This window comes from Cornus florida, unplaced genomic scaffold, assembly GCF_030987335.1.
Source record: "Cornus florida cultivar Cherokee Brave unplaced genomic scaffold, ASM3098733v1 CherokeeBrave_3.0.0_Hap2_Chr02, whole genome shotgun sequence".
NCBI lineage: Eukaryota > Viridiplantae > Streptophyta > Magnoliopsida > Cornales > Cornaceae > Cornus > Cornus florida.
In genome coordinates this window covers 59087586-59109362 of record NW_026775572.1, presented here as the reverse complement: position 1 = coordinate 59109362, position 21777 = coordinate 59087586, and the positions used below count along the sequence as shown (strand labels likewise).

The 21777-nt window shown below is 37.6% G+C and overlaps 1 protein-coding gene across 1 annotated transcript; it reads right to left on the bottom strand.

Annotated features, from left to right (window-relative positions):
* Positions 1–9524: 9524 nt before the first annotated feature.
* On the bottom strand, positions 9525–21381 carry LOC132295091 (calcium-transporting ATPase 4, plasma membrane-type-like). The gene is made up of 7 exons (XM_059793169.1): positions 20767–21381; positions 14301–14355; positions 12270–14209; positions 12027–12185; positions 11351–11522; positions 10919–11217; positions 9525–10404 (listed from the first exon to the last, which is right to left on the bottom strand). The coding sequence occupies exons 1-7, from the start codon at positions 20938–20940 to the stop codon at positions 10087–10089; spliced, it is 3117 nt and encodes a 1038-aa protein (XP_059649152.1). The 5' UTR covers positions 20941–21381; the 3' UTR covers positions 9525–10086.
* Between the last annotated feature and the right edge of the window lie 396 nt (positions 21382–21777).

The window sequence follows — 21777 nt, the reverse complement described above, 5'->3', positions numbered from 1 at the left end:
ACACTGCTGGTGCGTTAGTCGTCCCAAACGGCATGACACGAAACTCATAAGAACCATATCTCGTGAGGAATGCTGTCTTAGGAACATCCTGCTCCCTAACCCTCAGTTGATGATACCCAGAACGCAGATCAATCTTAGAGAAGTATGTGGCTCCCCGTAACTGATCAAACAAATCATCGATCCTGGGTAAAGGGTACTTGTTACGAATAGTAACCTTATTCAACTCTCTGTAATCTATAGACACGCGAAGCGAACCATCATTCTTCTTCACAAACAGAACCGGTGCTCCCCAAGGTGATGTACTCCTATGAATAAAACCCTGGCTGAGTAACTGCTGAATCTGATCCCTCAACTCTCTCATCTCCACCAGTGTTATTCTATAGGGTGCCCTAGCAATAGGCGTAGTGCCTGGAGCTAAGTTTATCACAAAATCGATCTCGCGACTAGGTGGGAACCCTAGAATCTCCTGAAATACATCCAAGAAATCCTGTACAATCGGTATGTTATCCAATGATACAATAGTTCCCTCCTCCGTTTCCTCCTCTACATGGAACAAATAGGTGCTAATGACTCCGCTAGAACGCGACATGGCGACGACATACATGTCCTGACCAGGTATGGTAAACACAATAGACCTATCAAAACAATTAACTTAGGCATGGTAGTAAGACAACCAATCCATCCCAAGTATCACATCATAAGTGTGCATGTCCAGGACCAATAGGTTGGCTAGAAATCTGAGTCTGCCAATATCTAGTGTCACAGGCCCATCACTCTCATGTAGAATGGCTGTATCGCCCAACGGTGTATAAATACCCTATGGTCTACTGCATACCCGAGTCATCATCCCAGACAAAGTAACAAATGATCTAGCTACAAATGAGTGTGTAGCACCCGTATCAAACAAAACACGTCCAAGTAAACCATGTATAGGAAACTTACCCTCAACAGCCTGAGGTACCTGTATATCCTGTGGCTTAGGGTTGTACACCCTGCCATAATATAACTGCTGCGGTGCCTGTCCCTGAGGCTGCGGCGGTGCCGGTAATGCTGGATAAGTCTGTCCCTGAATCCGAGGAACCTGTGGAGCTGGTAGAGGCACTGGCGCTCTCTGCCCCTACTGCACATGTTGTCCCTACCCCTATCTCTGTCCCTGTCCCTGTCTAATTGTAGGACACTGCCTAGAAGTGTGACCATACTCTCCACAAGTGTAACAACTACCCTGGAAAGTACCGAATGGCCTCCTCTGTCGGTTAGCCTGTGGCTAACCCTGTCTTGCCTGTGGTCCCCCATTCTGCTGTCGCTGAATAGGTGCCACATCCCTGGGAGCATCTGATCCACCCTTATGCTTCTTCCAAGGCTGTTGTCCCTAGAACTTACCCTTGTCATTCTATCAGTGACCGTTCCCATTCCCTTTCTCAGCTGACTGATTAGCAGAGTCTCTGTCACCCCGCTTCTCACCCTTAGCCTGTCTGATATCCACAGTCAATTGATACTGCTGTAGAGCGGCATCTACCACCTAAACATAGGTAGTATAGGCTGGACTACCTGTAATAGCTCTCTTGATAGACCATATCAGTCCCTTGACAAAACTGTTACACTTCTTCTCCTCTGTATCCACCTCTTCCGGTGCAAAGAGAGACAAGCGTGTGAACTGCTGCTCATACTCTACCACTGTCATGTTTCCCTATTGCAGATTGAGAAACTCAATCTTCATGGCTGCCCTGACTGCATAAGGAAAATACTTTTCATCAAAACGTGCACTGAACTGTTCGTAAGTCAATGCCATCCTCTCCTCTGCGGTGGTAACTGACTCCCACCACTGTAATGTATCCCCAACTAGCTTGAATGTAGCAAGCATCTGCTTTTGAACCTCCGTGCACTGAACTAAGCAAAGTTATCGCTCGATGTCCTGTTTCCACTGGTGAGCTGCTCTCGCATCGGTGGAGCCAGTGAACTCAGTTGGGCTCCCCTTTGTGAAAGAACTCCTTGCCTTCTCCCAAGTTTCAGTCTGAATAACCAGTGCTGGTAGCGGTGCCGGCTGTACCTGAGGCTGATTCTGAAGTGCAGTTGTTACCCCAGCTTCTATAACCCGAGCAATGAGGTCATGGATGTGAGGAGTAAACTCTGGATCTCCTTCCTGATCCCGAGTCTGCTGAACATCCTCCTGCTCAACATGGAACTGACCATCATCCTGAAACTCTAGCAAATGCTGCTCTCCCCAACGCTGCAGGCGTTCCTGTTGCCTACGAGCCATTCTCCTCTGTCAACTGTTCATCTGTCCTCTTCTAGCGGTAACCATGCTGTTAACAAAGAAAGACAGATATCAGTACGAGTTTAAACGAACTGTAAAGGAATACAATGAATCCTAAACTTAAGCTCTAATTAAGAGAAAATGCTACATGGAAGTCTTAATACGAAACGTCCTAGAGACACTTGAACTTAGAGTGCTCTGATACCAACTGTGATACCCCTCGAATCCGAGACGCAGGTTGATCAGGTCCGAGCCCAAACCCAAGGGATATCAAACAATTAATATTTTTATAATAAACACAGAATACAAACTGAAATAAGAAATGAAGTTTAAACTGATAGAAACTAAAATAAAATCCTCCAATAATAAAGATTCAATAATCCAGCTCAAAAACCCTCAAGGTTATAACTTGGGAATCCAACCAGTGGACTCCGAAATAAAACTCCAACTGAAACTAAAAACCTGAAAGTAAAGATATTCCAAAACTAAATCATGAAGGGAAATCCTACATCGTCGGTAGAATGAATGAGAGTCCCTTCTTAGCACGATCAAGCTTGAGACTGGAACCATCCGTTACCTAAAAAGAATAATAAAAAAGTGGGTCAGGCCCACATGCAAGTCCTAATCCAACTGTAATCCATACAGTGCCCGATACGCAGATACACCCTAGATACCCTCAACATAACTACGTAATCCATAAATATACATATATATTCACACTAAGGACATTCACTAGATTATAGTAGAGGTCTCAACCTGAATAGAAAGCAACATGCGAAAATGCACCCAAAGGTGGGCATGAGTACCTAGACCTAACAGGGTACACCTACCTACTAAATCCAGCTACGCATCCACTGCATATACGTACCCTAACCAATGACTCTGAGACTCACGCTCATATCATGGTATCATAATCATATATCTAACGTCCGTCCGAAACCATAGTATGTCATTCACTTATTCCATGAGGAGACATACAAAATACCGTCCAGATAAGCACTCAACTTATTCAGTTGAAGTGACTTAACCACAACCAATTAATCCAGGGAGTCATTCAACCTAGTCAGTTGATTCAACTCAACACATTAATGGATTCAATATTTTACAATCCATATTTTTCATCCGGTAGGTTAGGTCTTAGCGTTTTGAGTTAAAACGTCTCCAGTATGCCACCGTCCCATACCGGCGCATACAGTCTTCCATATCCATGCAAATTACAACATATAAATTGTAACTGAGTAATTTACAGTCCTAACTAGTATCCAGATAATTTCATAAATGGTTTTGTTATACTAGCAATTGAAAATCAACAGTAATCTATGTAATAGTAGAAAAGTTTATTGTTTCAACAATTTAGATCCCAAAGCATGTACAGATCAAAAATAAATATATAGAGGACCCTATCATGCAGTCTAAGTAGGTTTTTATAACCATCCTACATCCCATTACATTGCCAAAATTTAGTTAGGCAATTAATCCATCTTTCCTCCGTTAGCCGTATAGAAAATAAGTAATTTTTATACCGTTTGTCCCATTGACTAAACATAAGCTTTTAGTCCTTTAAAGGTCTTAATAATACCTAAGATTAACTTTTTAGTCATACAGTGAAGTTCCAAACTCAGTCCAAACAGTCCCCAATTCTTACAGTTTCAAAATTTATCAAAAAAAACAAGTTCTGAAACTATACGTGAGAAAGAGCCTTCTCCAGATTTTGGAGTAGGCTCTAAATACCCCTGGAGCCGCCTCCTAGGAAGGTAGAGCCGGCTCTACCTCTCCTAAAGCTAGCTCTTTGATAGGGGAGCCGGCTCTTTGCATTCCAGAGCTGGCTCTCTCCTCCTCCTCGAGCCTCCATCAACCTCTGTTGCTCCTACAACTTTCTGAGTGTTTCCGGCCATTCACAATCTATCTAGTTGGCTTTAAACTGATCCTAAGAGTTTCATCTAAGTCCAGTGTCAGTCCCAAGATGTGTTTATAGCAGTTAAATACAAAAACAGAGGCTACAGATTCATCAGATTTTTCATGCTTCAAGAAACAAATAAATTACAGACACGCACAAACTGTAACTGAATAAATTTTCACACATACAGAACATCGATATACCATCAAATATACATAAGAAACTCAGTTAATTCTTAATTAAATCCTAGAGGCCACCTAGGTGCACAGAACACAGGCAAAGGGAAAAAGAAGGAAAAGAACTTGTCTGTTCAAACTTTGCTTGTTCCGGCAATACAAACCACTGTCAGGCCTCCTCTGCTTCTAGTTAGTCCACCACCACACCTCCTTGGTTCTCTCTATTCATCCCTTGACAGACCCTAAAATGCTCTGATCTTACAAAAACCCCTCTCTGTTTTCACTCTGTAAACTTAAGACGTAAACAAAGCTCTCGTATACTCAAAACCCTAAATCCACACACTGTTCTATATATATAGGGACGTAAAATAAATTCTAATTCCCTGTAACTGTAGAGACAGAGCCCTAATCCTAATCCTTGTTGGCCCATAAACCAACCTATGATATATATACCTACGTCGGCCACCCATGTGAATTGCAAACCTAAATTCACGTAAGTCAGAAAAACTAAATTCCATTAAATTTAAATTTCCATTAAATAACAACGATTAAACAATTAAGCAAACACAATTAAATAAAAAATAATTTAATAAACAATTACCAAAAACAATCTAAGCAAAATAATTACATAACATGACTAATTAAACGAATAAACCATTAAGCAAATAATTAAATAAAACTATTACGCAAATAAGCAAATAAAATGCAAATAAACCATAAATTAAATTCCAGGAATAGCCTTTTAAAATTAGGGGTATTACATACCCCTAACTTGGCGACACGAGTGCTGGCATAAATGATGTCGTCATACCTGCACTATTAGGTGACGCTGTCAACGCCGCAGATGGGGTCGGTTTTGAAGCAATGACAGGGCAGGAAGGTGGGGCTGCCACCATCACCACCGCCCACCACCACCATATATGTTAGACACCCTGATTTTTGGGTTTTTTGTGAGAAAATAAGGGAAATTGTTGTCCATGTTCACCAAACATTGTCCGGATATGAAAAAATTGGAGTCCGAAAGAAATGATTTTTTGGTTCATGAAGAAGGGAGGGAGGCAGCAGGTGGGTAACAATTGAGCAGCCAGGTCTTTCTCATTGGTGTCGTTGTCATTTGCTTCTTCCTCACAGGAAAACTCCATTACCGGTCGACGAACCAGAAGTAATCTTTTTGGTGGGTGGTGGTGATGTGGCGGATAGAAGGGGGGCTTGGGTGAGCTTGAGCCCTCCCCAAAAAATAAAATAAAAAATACAAATTAGTAATAGTATTAGCCCTCCAAATATTAACCCATCCAAACAAACCCAATATCTAAGTCACAATTTTAAAACAAAGGCCCAAACCAAAGCAAACAAGCCCTAAACAAATTTTTTCCAACTATTTCATCTTTCAATCCCCATTAAGATTCACTCAATTTATGTTAAAGATTCATCTTTCAAATATTTATCTAGATTATGTTATATATAAAAATAAATAAATAAATAAAAAATGCTTATGAAATTGCGTTATTAAATTTATGTTTAATATTAGCCCCATTGACAATTCATGGATTCGCCATGTTGGTGGGTGATTGGAGTGGTGGAGTTGAAGTTGGGGTTGGGTGGTTAGTGGCGGTAGTGGTGGTTGTAACGACCCGAACACAAGGGTCCGAATCACTAATTGGGTGCTTACCCGAACCCGATATCAACTAAGGGCACTACCGTCCTTTCTTATGTCAATACATAATATACGTGTCATTCCAGGGTTTATAAAAATGAATAAATAATAATAATAAAATGAGATCATAGCTACAAAGTATGTCAAAACAGTCGACTAACCCAGCAAAACCTATGGAGGAGCATCGTTCGCCACTTCCTTTTCGTATCCTGAAAAATGTTAATAATAAGGGGTGAGCAAAATTACTCAATAGGTGGTGCCTAAGACACACCTCTTGTGACCCCGTGAATCTAAACAATTAATAGAAATAAAGGCAACAGAATCATGCTATGCCGGGGAAAAATACGATACAAGTTCAAGTCATAATGAAACAAAATTCATGCCATGAGATGCAAAGCCATGTATGTCGCTCCCTATTTTTTTTTTTTCCAAAATCCAATCCACTACTTTTTAAACCGTTAACATAACCCGTCCCTCAGTGACTCCTCGGCGACATGAGACGATTGACTACTGTCCCTGACCCTTAGTACCCTGCAACGTCATTTAGGGCCAGATGACTCAACCACGCTAGGGTGATTTCCCTAGTTCCCTCTAGGTCATATTAACGCCATGGATCCTCGGTACCTCCTCGGCGTCTGGGTTTTCACAAAACCACTTACAAAAAAAAAATCTTTCCCAAAACCCCTTTTCATTTCAAAACAATTCTTTCCCATTTTTCCTTGCCCAATGCTATGCATGAATGCATCATGCTTTTCTATGTCATGTCAATGACCACTATCATACATCCAATTTAAGTTCAAGTAACATAGCATAATTTTACAAGAACTCCCAAAGGATATATCATGCTCTCACATCATGAAATTTGGCAAATTCTAAACGTAATAGGCATAGAATATTATCAATTAAGCATGTTTTTCATATAAATCAACTACTACACATAGTCATGAACTTCATATGCCACATTTAAATCATTTTAAGAATAATCAATATGAATTAAGCATGCTTGACAACAAATTACATAGAATTAATTCACAAAAGCACAAGAATACATGGATGATAGACCCCTACCTCTTAAGATGCAAAAACCCCCCAAAATGGGTCCTAAATTCGAAATCCCTAGAGTGCACCAAACAAGGAATTACTTATATCAACGCGTAGATCTCGCCGTGCTCTCTGATTTGCCACAAACAGCACCCAAAAATTCCAAGAATTGAAGAAATAATTGAAACTTGAAGTTTAAGATCAAAAGAAAAAGAAAAAGAGAAGAAAAATGAGAGGAAGATAGGGGTGCACACGGTTCTGGTTCTCACGGTTTCGACTGGAACTGGAACTGGAACCGTTCACGACGGTTCCTTGAAAACTGTATAGCATGGAACCGTTAACTCTCAGGCAAGCACGGAGCTTCAGATAGGTTAGGACCGTTAGGTTTCAACATCGGAAAGAGATGAGCTTGAGAGCTTCGTCGCCGATGCTCGTAGATCTACGATCACATTTCAGAGAGAGTTTAGTCACCGCATCGAACCTCGAAAACAGAAACGAAACCACCGAGAGCAGATCGGCTTGAGCGTTGAGAGAGAGACGGTGACGGCTCTGTCCCTCAATCAGAAACCACCGACGACAGACGAGAGAGCATCGTTTCTAATTACCGGAGCCAAGCAACTGGAATATACAAGCTAAGCACTCGTCGGGAAGGTTGGAGATGTAGTCGGGGAGATAAGGAGTGTCGGATAATGATGTCCTCAATTGACCAACATGCCGGCGTCGGTTAACTCTCGGCAAGCACAAAGCTTCAGACGGGTTAGGTTTCGACATCGGAAAGAGATGAGCTTGGTACATCTGTACTAAATTACTAATCCCAGCTTTTCATCTCTACTGCATAATCTTGAATCTTCCACCTCATTAAATGAAGGAGCCTCGCACCCAAGAGCTGATCTATCAGTATCATCTCTCAAACCACTAGATTTTGTAGTTTACAGACTTACAGTTGCAGAAAGAGAGAGGGCAAGTTCATAGTCGAGAGAATAGAGATAGAGATTAGAGGCGACTGGGGAGGCTGAGGCTCAAATTAGGGCAAAAAACTAAAAAAAAATAGGTATATATATATATACACACATACGTTTCCGGTTCTTACCGTTCCCACGGGCTGGAACCGGAACCGTATGTACACAGTTCCTAAAGTCGGAACCAGAACCGTGAAAACCGTGAAAAACGGTTCTGGTTCCAACGGTTCCGGTTCCGGTTCCACGGTTCCGGTTTTTTTGTGCACCCCTAGAGGAAGAGAGGGATTAAGTGGAGAGAGAAGAAATGAGACCAAATTGGTCTCTAAGCCACAAATAAATGTTAGTGGTGGGTCCCGCCACAAATAAATGTTAATCTTTTTCATTTAATTTTCTACCACAATTTATACATATATGCACACAACCATATAAAATAGCACATAACCACATTAAATATACACAAAATAATTATGCATGGCATGTAAATGACCTGAGACACAACTCCCGATAGCGGGTCTCACACGAGACCGTTCGGCCAAAAAATTGGAAAAATGCCGAAATGGCAACCGGTGCATTCCCAAGAATCCTGAACTTAAGGAAATATCCCGACTAACTCTCAGACACACCCAGCATATCTTACGGTGTCTAGTACGCAAAACGGAAAAAAACAAAAATGTCCTTACAAAAACGAAAAATTCCAGAAATTGGAATCATTACAGCGGTGGATGGTGGGGATGGAGGTGGGTGGAGGTGTGGTGGTGATGGTGGGTATTGGTGGCAGTGATGGAGGTGGGTGGTGGTGGTGGTGGTGATGATGGGTATTGGTGATGGTTGTAGTAGAAAGAGAAAGGGGATGGATGGAAAATTAAAAAGTAATGAGGGTAATTTGGACAAAAAAAAAAAAAAAAAAAGGTATAATTTCTTATTTGATAATTATTTTAGTTTAGTAGCTCTTACACGGATATAATATTTGAATACGATCATTTTTGTAAGTATAAGTAGTCATTATTTAAATTTCCCTTAACTATACGTTAAAGAACATGATTAATAGCAGTAACAAGTTATATTTCCCTTAACTATACGTTAAAGAACATGATTAATAGCAGTAACAAGTTATATTACTGTTTTTGAATTATGATAGGATTGCTTTAATAATAATAAATAAATAAAAAGGAGATGGATGGAAAATTAAAAAGTAATGAGGGTAATTTGGACAAAAAAAAAAGATATAATTTCTTATTTGATAATTATTTTAGTTTAGTAGCTCTTACACCGATATATTATTTGAATACGGTCATTTTTGTAAGTATAAGTAGTCATTATTTAAATTTCCCTTAACTATACATTAAAGAACTTGATTAATAGCAGTAACAAGCTATATTACTGTTTTTGAATTATGATAGGATTGCTTTAATAATAAAATATAAATAAATAAATAACCCCCCCTCCCCCACCCCAAAAAACAAGGTCTAGGTTATCAATGAGTAAACTATAGAACACAAAGTTGAGAGAACACTTAATAAATAAATAAATAAATGACTACGATAATCTGAAAGTTTTAAGTACATATTTCTTCTACATGTCATTAATTTTCAAAGAATAGCACTTTCAATAAAGAGTCAATTCACAACATTATAGACATTAGTTCAGATAGTATAATCTTTTTATTCAAAGAGAAAGTTGAGTGTTTGACACTTACTTTCAAAAAATAAATAAATAAAATAAAATAAAATTACAGGGGTTTGCCAAATTAGATCACAAGCACTCCTTTTGTTGAAGGCAGATAACTATGAAATCACAATGCATAAAAAAGCAACAGCTCACAAAGTTCACAAAAAAATGGTGTGAATTAATCACTCTAGTTCCTACATCAAACTTACAATTCCAGCCAACTCTAATAAATGAATGAACAATGCTCAAGCTGCATCAAAATAACCATTAAAAAAAAAAGAAAAAAAATAACCCTTATCTATATCTATTCAATACAATATATATATATAAATAAATATATATATATGTTATAGCAATCGGTGAAGTGGTTCAAATGTGATTTGGAACTGCTATTGAGCAGCATTAAGCAGGCCCAGGGAAAAATTTTAATCCCATTCTCAGGCCATGTCCGGACCACTAGGCAGCGATTCATAACCATCGTGGTGCTTGACAGTGTCTGTATGTTCAGAGGGCTTTCCAACGGGGATGCACTTGAGGATGACCGCGACAATTAAGCTTACAGCCCCAATTAGTATGCTGAGTAGCCACAACTCCCAGCTTAGCGGTACAGTATCTGCAAAAGCGCCCAAAAATTCGACTATTATGATTTGGAAAGCCACCGTGGAGATGATGATGAGCATGAATAAGCTGCTGCTGAACATCCCTCGAAATATATTTATCTTCTCCATATCGCGGCTGTTTATTTCGTTGAAAACCTGCCATATCAAAAACAATTCAAAGAAATCTTTAGTCGGTGTTTCAAAGCTATTATGGTTTTCAGACACTAAAGTTCATGCTCAAAAACATTGGTAATCTGAACCAACCTTAAAAAGATGTGTTTTTGGCTTTATGAACAATTGAACATGTTAATTTTTTTTACCACTTCCCTCCATTTTCTCGATTCAATGAATCTTTTTTTTTTTAAGTGTTTACACCATAATTATCAGCCACTTTTCAGTGGAAGGCTGCCCTGGTCGATTCCAATGGAAGAGGTACTACGACGTTCAGGGGGAAATCACTTTGACTAAAAATCAATCAAAGTTGGACACGTGGCTTAATAAAAGGGCCACAACTATAACTATTCAATGAATCGTTTTTTTAAGTATACATGAAAATATGAGGTAACGCGAATTGCTTTGGCAAATATCAGTTGTGGATTATTCAAAGCAATAGTAAGAAACAGTTTTATGCTATAAAAGAGAGAATTTAGCAGCAGTGAGTAGATGGTACCTGGCAAAACACGAAGGTATTGAATATGAATGTATTGAGAATAGAAGTAGCATCTGAACCGCTGAGCTTTAGAAGCCGCTTGCCGTCAAATTCGAAAACCCCTAGGACAGCCAATTGAAAAATACTCTGACCGATAATGTTCCTCCACATGACCTTAGTTATAAAATTAACATTCCTTCCAATAGGCGGCCTTTTCATCAGCCCATCATGTGGAGGTTCTGTAGCCAGTGCTAATGCACCGAGAGTGTCCATTATCATGTTCACCCAAAGCAACTGAACAGTCGTAAGAGGAGCAGACCCTGAAAATTTGCTTCCAAAGTTTGTTAGCCATCCAAAATAGAACAATGCAAGTCTTCGATTTTGTTTGAAACAGAGGACACAGCCTAATAGATGAATCTTTATAGTGGTGAGTCAGTCCATGAATGAACGTACCTGAGGAGCAGGCGGATACAAAATTGATCATGAGAGCAACGACGTTAACTGTCAACTGGAACTGCACAAACTTCTGAATGTTGATGTAAACTGAGCGACCCCATTTAGCAACATTCAATATGGTTGTGAAGTTATCATCCAATATGACGACATCAGCATTTTCTTTCGCGACCTGTAGGTAATATTTGACCATCATGACATTAAAAATGCATGAAGCAATGCCTCTCAATATGTATTCCACAACAAAAACAAGAATTATGTTTTAGTCTTGTGTCATGGAACCTTAAAACTAAAAAATTTCCTCCTTGCTTTTATTAGATGGATATTGACGCGAGTGTTGGCGTCAAACACAGATATATGAATGAAGAGCATATAAATATAGTATCAAACATGATTTTAAGCATCTTGAAAGAATTGCAGCCAATCAAGACTGAGAGATCAAACAGAATATAAGCAATCTGTCCATGGATGAAGAAAAGAGAGAGTCATAGATAGGAAAACAAAATATATTTTCGTCACTCCTAAGGTCATCTAATAGAACTCATGGGACATTTTCTTGAATCATGTTAGAGAGATCTCAATAGTGCCTTCTCATGGACATAACAGACAGAGAGCAGCAATTGAAGTATCGATTGTAAGGATTCTCAGGAATATATGACTAAAATGTAAAACAAACCTCTGTTCCTGCAATACCCATAGCTAGTCCAATATCTGCCTCATGCAAAGCAGGAGCATCATTGGTCCCATCACCAGTCACTGCCACGACTTCTTTAAACTCGTTTCTCAACAGGGTTACCAGCTTGTGTTTATCCAAAGGTAATGATCGAGCCATCACCTGCACGGTTCAAAGGTAATCCAAGCATTTAGAAACATACATCCAATCACCATTACAAATATACTTACGAAGGTATTGTTGAACCTGAAGTTTCGGTAAAATCTGTCCCATCTCATGGGTACTTTTGTTACGGAAGTCTGGCCCTTCTATGGCCAGACCATCATCGGTCAAGATGCCACATTCTTTAGCTATGGCTTTGGCAGTGTTAATATTGTCACCAGTGACCATCCGCACGATAATCCCAGCATCTAAACAAGTCTGAACAGCTTCCCTTACCCCAGGGCGAACCGGATCCTTAATTCCAACAACTGCTATTAGTGTGTACTTATCATCAGGAATACTATCTGCGTTAGAAGTATTTTCTATATCCTTGAAAGCCAGGCAGAGAGTTCTTAGAGCTTCACAGGCAAAACCATTTATGACATCTGTGATGTTTTTCCTCTGTTCGTCAGAGAGAGGCACGCATTCGCCATTGCTATTAACAATGTTGTCACACATACATAAAATGATTTCTGATGCGCCTTTGCAGAATGCTCGATGCCCACCACCTGGAACAGCCACGAGCACAGACATCTTTTTCTTGATCGAATTGAAAGGCTCCATTTTCACTATGTTAAAGTCCTTTGTGTGAGCACCAAAATCACCCCCAAAAAGCAATCCGAACTCTAATAATGCGGATTCAGTAGGAGTACCCAATATGTTAGTCTTTCCATCCTTACCTTTCACCACCTCGGAGCTAGTGTTTTGAAATATAGACTGCAAAAGTATGCTCAATACACTTTCTGAGATAGAAGACTTCAATGTATCTCCATTGTCGTTACCTTTTATCTCTTTAGCTTCTCCGGTGATCCATATTTTAGTGACAACCATATGATTTGTTGTCAGAGTTCCCGTCTTGTCTGTGCAAATGCAAGTAGCGGAACCCATTGTCTCACATGCAGAGAGATGTCTCACAAGTGCCTTATCGTTCATCAATTTCTTCATTGCAAACGCAAGACTTAGTGTCACGGCTAATGGTAGCCCTTCCGGTACTGCAACTACGAGTATAGTCACTGCAATGGCAAAGAAATTCAGAAGCCTCAGCGCATCACTTGTGGACCATATCGCAATCTCATTGTGAAGTGCCTTCACTACTAGAAACCGTGTAGTGAGTACCAAAAACGTCAGCACAGCGAAAGCCAAACCAATCTTCCCTATTATAGTTGCTACTCCGTTAAGCTTCACTTGCAGCGGTGTCTCATCTTCTCCTCCCTCGCTCAGAGTTACCATCAATCTTCCCCATTCGGTCCTCATTCCAACTGCTGTAACCAGCATTTTAGCAGAGCCATCTTGAACTTTGGTCCCTGATAAAAGAAAAGGTCTGTCTTTGTCTACATTCACCGGTTCACTCTCACCCGACAAGCTTGATTCATCAATTACTAAACTAAAACCCGATATGAATAGCCCATCTGCTGGAACTACATCTCCAATCGACAGGTGAACAATGTCTCCGACCACCAAATCATAAATGGACACCTTCTGCCTGCTCCCATCTCTAGTGACCTGAAGAATTATGTTTTTCTTTTCCTTGTCTAAATCCTTGAATTGCAAGGACTGCTTGTAGTCACTGATTGCAGTAACCATCACCACTAGGATAATACATAGTAATATTCCTAACCCATCATACATACCTTTTGGCCATCCTTCTGTGGCAAGTCCAACACCTACAGAGATCACACCGCATACGATGAGGACGATTAGAGTCAAGTCTTGTAAGGCGTCCCATATGAACATCCAAAAAGGTCTAGAAGGTTTCTCAGCGAATTGATTGAAGCCGTAGAGTTTCTGTCGAAGGGGTACATCACTCGAAAGAACACCATTTTCCAGTGCTACAGACACTTCTCTTGCATATCCTTCGACGCCTCCATGGCGTTGCAGGGTCTTGATATCATGAGAACGGACAACAGAGGCTAGATCATCCGGTTCAATGCTGAAACCAGCTCGCGTAACCTCCTGAGAGACCTTTTGCGGAACATGAGTACTGGCTGTACCGGCTGTACTAAATAAGAACATGAATTTGAGAAGGAAGACGAAGTTTAGATGAACAAATGGGGATGATTTAATGAAAAGTCTTACCGTCAATGAAATGAAATGCTGCTTTCTGAACATACAAAGCCACTCTTATTTTTTCCTGGACAACAATATAATGACAATGTCAGGCTAATCAAACTCATGTATTCAACAGACGGTAGCAGAATTGGGAGTTGTCAGAAGCATCAAGCTGACATTGCCATGACCAGGTAGCTGGGACCGGTGTCCTCTGAGTGGCTGACCATTTTATGATCAAATTGATTTTCATATTGTCATGCAATTTTTGATATACTTGAAAAAAAAAAAAAAAAAAAAAAAAAAAAATTACAATTTTGAAGGACAAAAACAAAACTGTATGCGAAGATAAAAAATAAAAAATAAAAATAAAAATAAAATAAAATAAAGGAATTGAAATGAAGAAATAGAAATTGAGAGATCAAACCAGTATGCAAGTTTTCATCTGGTCTTTATCAACTTCCAAAAGAACAAATCAATACAACTTGGATTGAAAATTTTAAAGTTCTATCTTTTCAATTTATGGTTCAAACAGTAATTTTACTAGGAACATGTAATATAGCAAGGGAAGCTGTTTGATCATGTGTATCATGTGTAAAAAGCACATCCGAGGTTCTAGATCTTTATCCTCTGGATCAATCGTGAGGCCAACACAAATTAGCTACCAACAAGGTACCCTTTTCATACACAATTTATGGTCATAACTATTAACTTTATAAATGAAAATAAATTAATATAAAGTACTCAGTTACAGTCCAAGGTAGTAAGTGCCTACTTGGTACAAGTGGTGTTTTTGGCGTTTTGATTTATTCCAGAACAAAACAAGTGTTTTGTTGTAGGGTGTTTTGGGTTGAAAACAGAAATATGTTTGGCAACACAAATTTGCAGTGAAAATTTTAGAAGTTGAAACATATATATAACATGTTTGGCAACGCTTCTCATTTCAAAAAATTTGAAAACAAAATATGTTTAGCAGAGTCCAACCGTTGTCAAGATTAGTTAAGAAAAAAAAAAAAAAAAACACTTTTGATAAAGAGTGTTTTTGTATTGTTATCCTGATTCTCTGGTAGCCCTTGATACTATTTTATAATCTTTATAATGATATTGAAGTCACCTTTCAGCTGGTTGAACCAACATGGAACATCAATCAAAATTAATCAAACAGCTGTCATACACAATAAAAACTCTGTGGTCTAACAACATTTCAAGAAAGTTTCTAATCTTAATGGTGAAATCAAATGTGTAATAATTTATAATTGACTCAGTAATTAAATTTTTGTCTACTTGCCAAAATTAGAAGAACTACAAGCCATTCCCTAACAAAACAATAAAAGATAAAGATTAAAGTGGAGAATGGATTTACTGATATCATTGGGCTCTGTTTGGTGCTATTTGACTTCTTTGATGCCTTCTTTCAAACACCATGAATGTGGTGAAATAATTCAATAATGGTGTCAGGCAGACACAAAAAAAAAAAACAGAATGATCAGAGGGAAATTATGCAACTGATTAGGTAGGTGGTCAATTGACTTCCTAATTGTGATGATCATAAAAAGTGACTTCTATAAAACATAGCAAAATTAAAGATAGGGACAACTGACCTCACTCAAAAGCAAAAGAAAGAAGAAAAGTAAAAATAAAATAAAAATAAAAATAAAAATGAAGAAGAAGAAGATAGATTTATGTAGAGGACAAGGCTTTGTGAATTGTGATATTTTACCACCATTCCTTTTTCATACTCACTAATCATCATCACATCTCCTTTCTCATCCAAATAATTGAACTGAAGTTTCAGCGAAGAAACTACGCATATGTACACGGGTATAAATATCAATAAATAAATAAATAAATAAGTAGTGATAAAAAATACGGATATATTTATAAATTATATGTTGTGTATATATGTTACAATTTATATTATAATTAATTGTGTTTGCATAGTAATTAATTGTGTAGATATCCCTTTTACTTTCTATTCAAATCTTAGTATATAGTTTGAATAAAAAGTAAGTATAATTATATAATTGAATTAATTTATTACAACATTTAAGAAAATATCTGGATACACCTGGTGAGACATAAAATTATTAACTTTCTAGTTGAAAGAGATAATAAAATAATAAGAAAAGTTACGAGTTATATCACCATAATTGTGTACGATATTCAAATTTCATAATTCTGTCTCTATGATATGTTAAAGGGCGATGAAAACTTTTTACAAAAACAGTAAGTATTTTTCACGGTGTATGATATGCAAAATGTTTAACATATGCATTACACGATTCTACTAAAAAGTACAAGTATTAATTGTTAAGTTTGAAATTTGTACAGCAAGTATTATTTATTTATACATATGTACATGTATTATACACGTATATCAAAATTGAACTTTGCCTCGAATCTATAGTCAATCACAGAGCAAAAACGCCACTGTAATTATAAGTACAAAATAATCAAACATCAAACTGTTTGAGTATTGGGGATCCCCCCATGTTTTATTCTTTTAATGATATTTTTGCAAAGCTTATGTCCCACCCATCTTCCTCTTATATCATCCACTCGTTCATATAAGAATGAGACCCATTATATATATATATTGAAAGGTATTGAGATTCATTATATTGTTGGTATCAAATACCAGCCTTTAGGTCCTCAATAAAGGGAAGTGGATTGTTTGGAGGGTCTTGCACGTCAAACTATGTCGTTTTGGTGTAAAAGCATAAAGCTCAACACGAATTCAGCGTTGAGGCTCCGTGTGAACCCAGTTTAGGCTCCCTATTATGCACCAAATCAACATAGTTTTAGTGCACAAAACCCCTCCAACAGGAGAGGATCCACTTCCTATTGGGGAGGGCCTCAAACACTGGTATTTGGTACTAAAAACATAATGAATCTCAACACCTTTCAAGAAACTATATATATAATGAGTCTTATTTCTATCAGCAAAGTCAAAGTTACTTTATGTTTTACTTCTACTTTCAACAAAACTATTAGTAGATTCTGTGATCCCACGTTCTTCATTTGCACTATTCACAATTTCTCACACACAAATAAATGAAATAGCTCTTTCTTTTTTTAACAATTTGTTGATGTGGTTCTTGGAAAAGTGTGAAGATCGTTTTACATGTGTCAAGAAAGATAAGATCAGTGTCTGAGTGGAGATCCGTGCTACACGAGCAATTTTCCCTTGAGAGACATTAAGAGAGAAAAGGCAGTTGCTTAGTACCCGGATAGCTCGAACTCTCGTGGGTTATTGCTTTCCTCTAATGGTCAATTACTGCTCCTATTTATACTACGTACCTTTCTAACTGGGTAAAGACCCTGGGTCACTGGGGTGCATTCCCTTTTAATGGATGGTTCCTCTAATGATCCTTTTTGGTAAATGGGACATCAGCAGATGGTCCAAGAAAAGCCTCGGACCTCTGATCGAGGTGGTGACGGTAGCCTGTATTTAATGCAAGTTTTGTCAATGGGTTGGTGCATTTACTGCACCATCCAAGGGCTAAACTAGCATAGGCCCGGGGGGCCCATGCCTCCCCTGGGCCCATGCTGCCCCATTAGTTTTAATTACAAAATAGCCTATAATTTATAAAAGTTTTCAAAATATCCCCCTAAAATAATTTTTTTCAAAAAAATTGGCCATTAATTTTTATTACACATAGGCCAATAATTTATAAAAAAGTGTAAAATGCCCCACTGAAATAATTATTTACCCTTAGGCCAATTAATTCTTATTACAAATAGGCCTATAATTTATAAAATTTTACAAAAATGCCCACTAAAATAATTATATTTTTTAAATATCTTTAATTTTTCCTTTCTTTTCATTCTTACTCCTCCTCTTCTTCTTCTTCTTCTTTATATTCTCTTAAAAAAAAAAAAAGTTGCATTCCTTTATTCAATTTTTTTTTTTTTTCTCTTCAAAGTTTAGTAATTAAATTTGTTACTAACAGGACTCTTAAGGTATATTTTATATTTTTATTTTTTTTAAATAATTATTTTTCAAATTATTAAATACTATTATTCTACCATTATTACTGTTCTATTTTTTGACTTATTGTCTTGCATTACTATTTGGTTGAAAAAAATATAATTTATCATCTTTACTAAGGCACCCCCTGAAACAAATTCCTGGCTCCGCCCCTGGCACCATCTAACCTTTCTATGGATGGAACTCAACCTTGGGTACTAAGCATTCCTCTCCCCCTTAGTATAGATCTCATGGCAGGGTAGTCCCTCGACTTTCCGTCGGGAATGAGCCTCGTCATTCATGGTGAGATGATTCCTCAAATCTCAGCCTCCCTTCTACTATTTCTCAGATTCCCATAATCCAGAAAGGAGGAGAAGGAATTGCTTATGACTTGCCTTCCTTAGTCCTAAGCCTCCCTCCTCCGCAGCTGCTCGAGCTCTCCCCTTCCAAGAGGTTGCTTGCGGGTGCATCAGTTATGATAGTCGTGATTTAGCCACGGTTATCCGTAGGGAGGAAGGCTCGATCGCAAGTGCACAGGAGGACCCATTCCACTGGAGCGGGGCACTCACGTGACTAACGAAGGAAGGAACGAGGAATTTTTAAAACAAGTTCTCGCAGTATGAGTTCCACAGCTTAATGAACATTTCGTGGGCTGCCACATGGGATATTGGCGTGGCTGGGCCACCCATAGCCACGTGTGCTTATTTATGGCAGGTCCATAACAGGTGGACCTCGACGAGGGTGACTAAACACAATTATATGATAATAAAAAGAAAAATCTAAATGCGATATGTTCACATCATTATTTTCACCTTTACTAATTCTATAATCCCACGCTTTCATTATTTTTTTTCCAGCTAAAGTTGAGAAATATTCAAAAATATTTTTAAATAATTATTCAATCGTCAAAAAAATTACCAAAAAAGATACAACAACAAAAGTTCAAAACTATTAATATAGAAGTCCCTACAAAAAAAAAAATTACAAAGGGTATTTATAATGTTTGCTATATTGACTAAAAGACAAGTATTAGGAATTTATGAGAAGTATAGTGAATTAAATGGAAAATAAAAAAAGAAGGGTTGTACAACCGAAGATTCATCCAAATGTATATCAAAATAAACTGAAATAGTTAAACAGATTGATAACTTAAATAGAGTCAAGTGTGACAAATTTAAAATTTCAAGCAAAATGCAATACTAAAAAGACATTGATCTCAAACTAAAAACTAAAAACTAAAAACAATACTACGGCTGCTCGTCACCCTCATTAGCTCAACAAAATCTTTAATACATGTTAAATTAGACTATAATTAGTCTAATAACGGCAATCCTACCACCTATAAAATATGTTTGAACAAATCACATGTGCATTCAATTAGTGATCTTGGTTCATTTGAAGAAAATGATTTAGAGTGAATATCAAATCATAATCCACATATGCCCCATAAAGAGGGAGAAAAAGGTTTTCTTTACAGAAAGTATATCACAAAGATGTTTTTCAATTTTGTGGTCCCAATGTACAATCTCATTCAAAGGCTGCTAGCTCTTTCAAACCTGAATGCCGTTATGGTACGTATTAATCTATCATTCGGGGCCTACATCGATTCTTCACCTGAATACCAAATATGGCTCGTTATAATCTATCATCCGGAGCATACAACGAGCGTTAATTTACCTATTTAAATATCTCCATCGCTACCCAAGATCCAAACATCACAATTCCATTTTTTGTCTAATTAGTAATTGTGATGTAAATGGACTTCTAAATATGGTATTTCCTTATTCACCCTTTGACCTTGACTTGTCAAATGAGTCTCAATTTCATATTTTCACATGTAATGATCTCTGTTTCACTAGCTATCATTTGTTGAAATGCAATATAAAAGGTGGACACGTAGTTTGAATCAGCTCCAAACGTGTATATCTATGATTTCATTTCCAAAATTAATATGATACTTTTAAAACTTCCCCATTATTCTGGTTCATGTCTCTAGCAGATAACTTCATGGCAATTGCCTCCAAAGACTTTCTAACCATTCCTGAGAAATGCCTCCCTCTCTACAAGTTATAAAGACTTTCTAACCATAACATTAGACATTCATGTGCATTCATATGGAAATATTAATGAACATTAAAAATTACATTTTGAGGAATTTTATGCTTTGATATTACCCAACTCATCTATGGGATAGAATTCTCTCAATTAGGACTTTCGGTTAGACTATTAGGCATCTCCTTATCCGAGGACAAATTCATCTATGGTATAGAATTATCTCAATTAGGGCTTTGGGTTAAACTATTAGGTCTAAATAACAAATTTTTGTATCTCGCCATACAAGGCTAACCAAAACAAATGTGTCAGCTTTATCTAAGCTTTATTCGAGACTAGAGTCTTGTTCTCTAGCTTGACAAAAACAACAACAAAAGAAAACAACTATAGACGTCATCAGATAAATATGAGTACATGCATGATTGATTAATCAAAAAAGTATGTGTGTATATATATATATATATATATATAAACCTGGAGTTTCCTATGCTTACGCACGGCTTCGGCGCGCTTGGCGAGGTCGGCGACCATGCGGAACCTCCGGCGAGGGTTCTTGACGAGCCAGACAGCAGATCTCCATCTCCTCAGAGTCTCTTCGGAGGGTCTCTTTGGTTCGACTTCGAAGTTGTTTTTCAGATACTTCTCCATATTCACTCAAGGCTTAAAGCTACAGGGACGAAGATTTGGCTTTTGAGTCTAGAGATTTTAGAGAGACAAAGACTTGGCTCCGACTGAGCGCTTTGTGTGATTCAGCTCACGGAAACTTTCAAAGGCTTCCCCTGTAAAACCGCCAAAACAAGTAAAAGACGAGAGATGCAGACCTCTCTTCCTTCTCAAAAATAACAAACTAATCATTTATATACATATAGGTTTCATACAGGGGTATTTTGGTAATTCGGATTTTTTTTTTTTTTTTCCTACTTTTCTTTTTGGGGTGGGGGTGAAAATTAATTCGGTTGATCTTTCCCATGAAGATAAATATACTGTGCACGGTAGTATTTACGGGACTCTATAAACATTTATTAATTTAAAAAATATAAGCATTTAAAAAATATAGGTGTCTTCGAGACTCCATAATTAATCACTAGATATCTATTAATTTTAAGAAGATGTGTGTCTTTACTTTTCAATACAACAATAGTTTACATAGGAGTCTAAACACGTGACAATTTTAAAGAGGAACACTTTTTATTCTTTTGAATCCCCATTTTTCACTCAATTTAAAAATAGTAAAAAGTTAAAACTAATACAATCTAATTTTCTTTTTTATTTGTGCTTGTGAATTAATTACTGCAACTTTATAATTCGTATTAAACTACGCATGCTAATGACTTAGGTATCAATTGCAGAAACACCACCCATGTGATTAGTCTCTCTGTATATATTTCGAAATTAATGATCACTTAATTTTTAATAATTTTAAAAAGGAAACAATTGCTTTTGCATCACCTAACTATTCAATTGATGACATTCTTGAAATGTTAA

Excerpts from the sequence above, each read along its gene's own strand:
- LOC132295091 (XM_059793169.1), bottom strand. The coding sequence starts at position 20,940 with ATGGAGAAGTATCTGAAAAACAACTTCGAAGTCGAACCAAAGAGACCC. Across the intron at positions 14,356-20,766 it reads GTAAGCATAGGAAACTCCAG|GAAAAAATAAGAGTGGCTTT; the intron begins GTTTATATATAT and ends ATTGTTGTCCAG. Across the intron at positions 11,523-12,026 it reads TGGGTATTGCAGGAACAGAG|GTCGCGAAAGAAAATGCTGA; the intron begins GTTTGTTTTACA and ends TATTACCTACAG.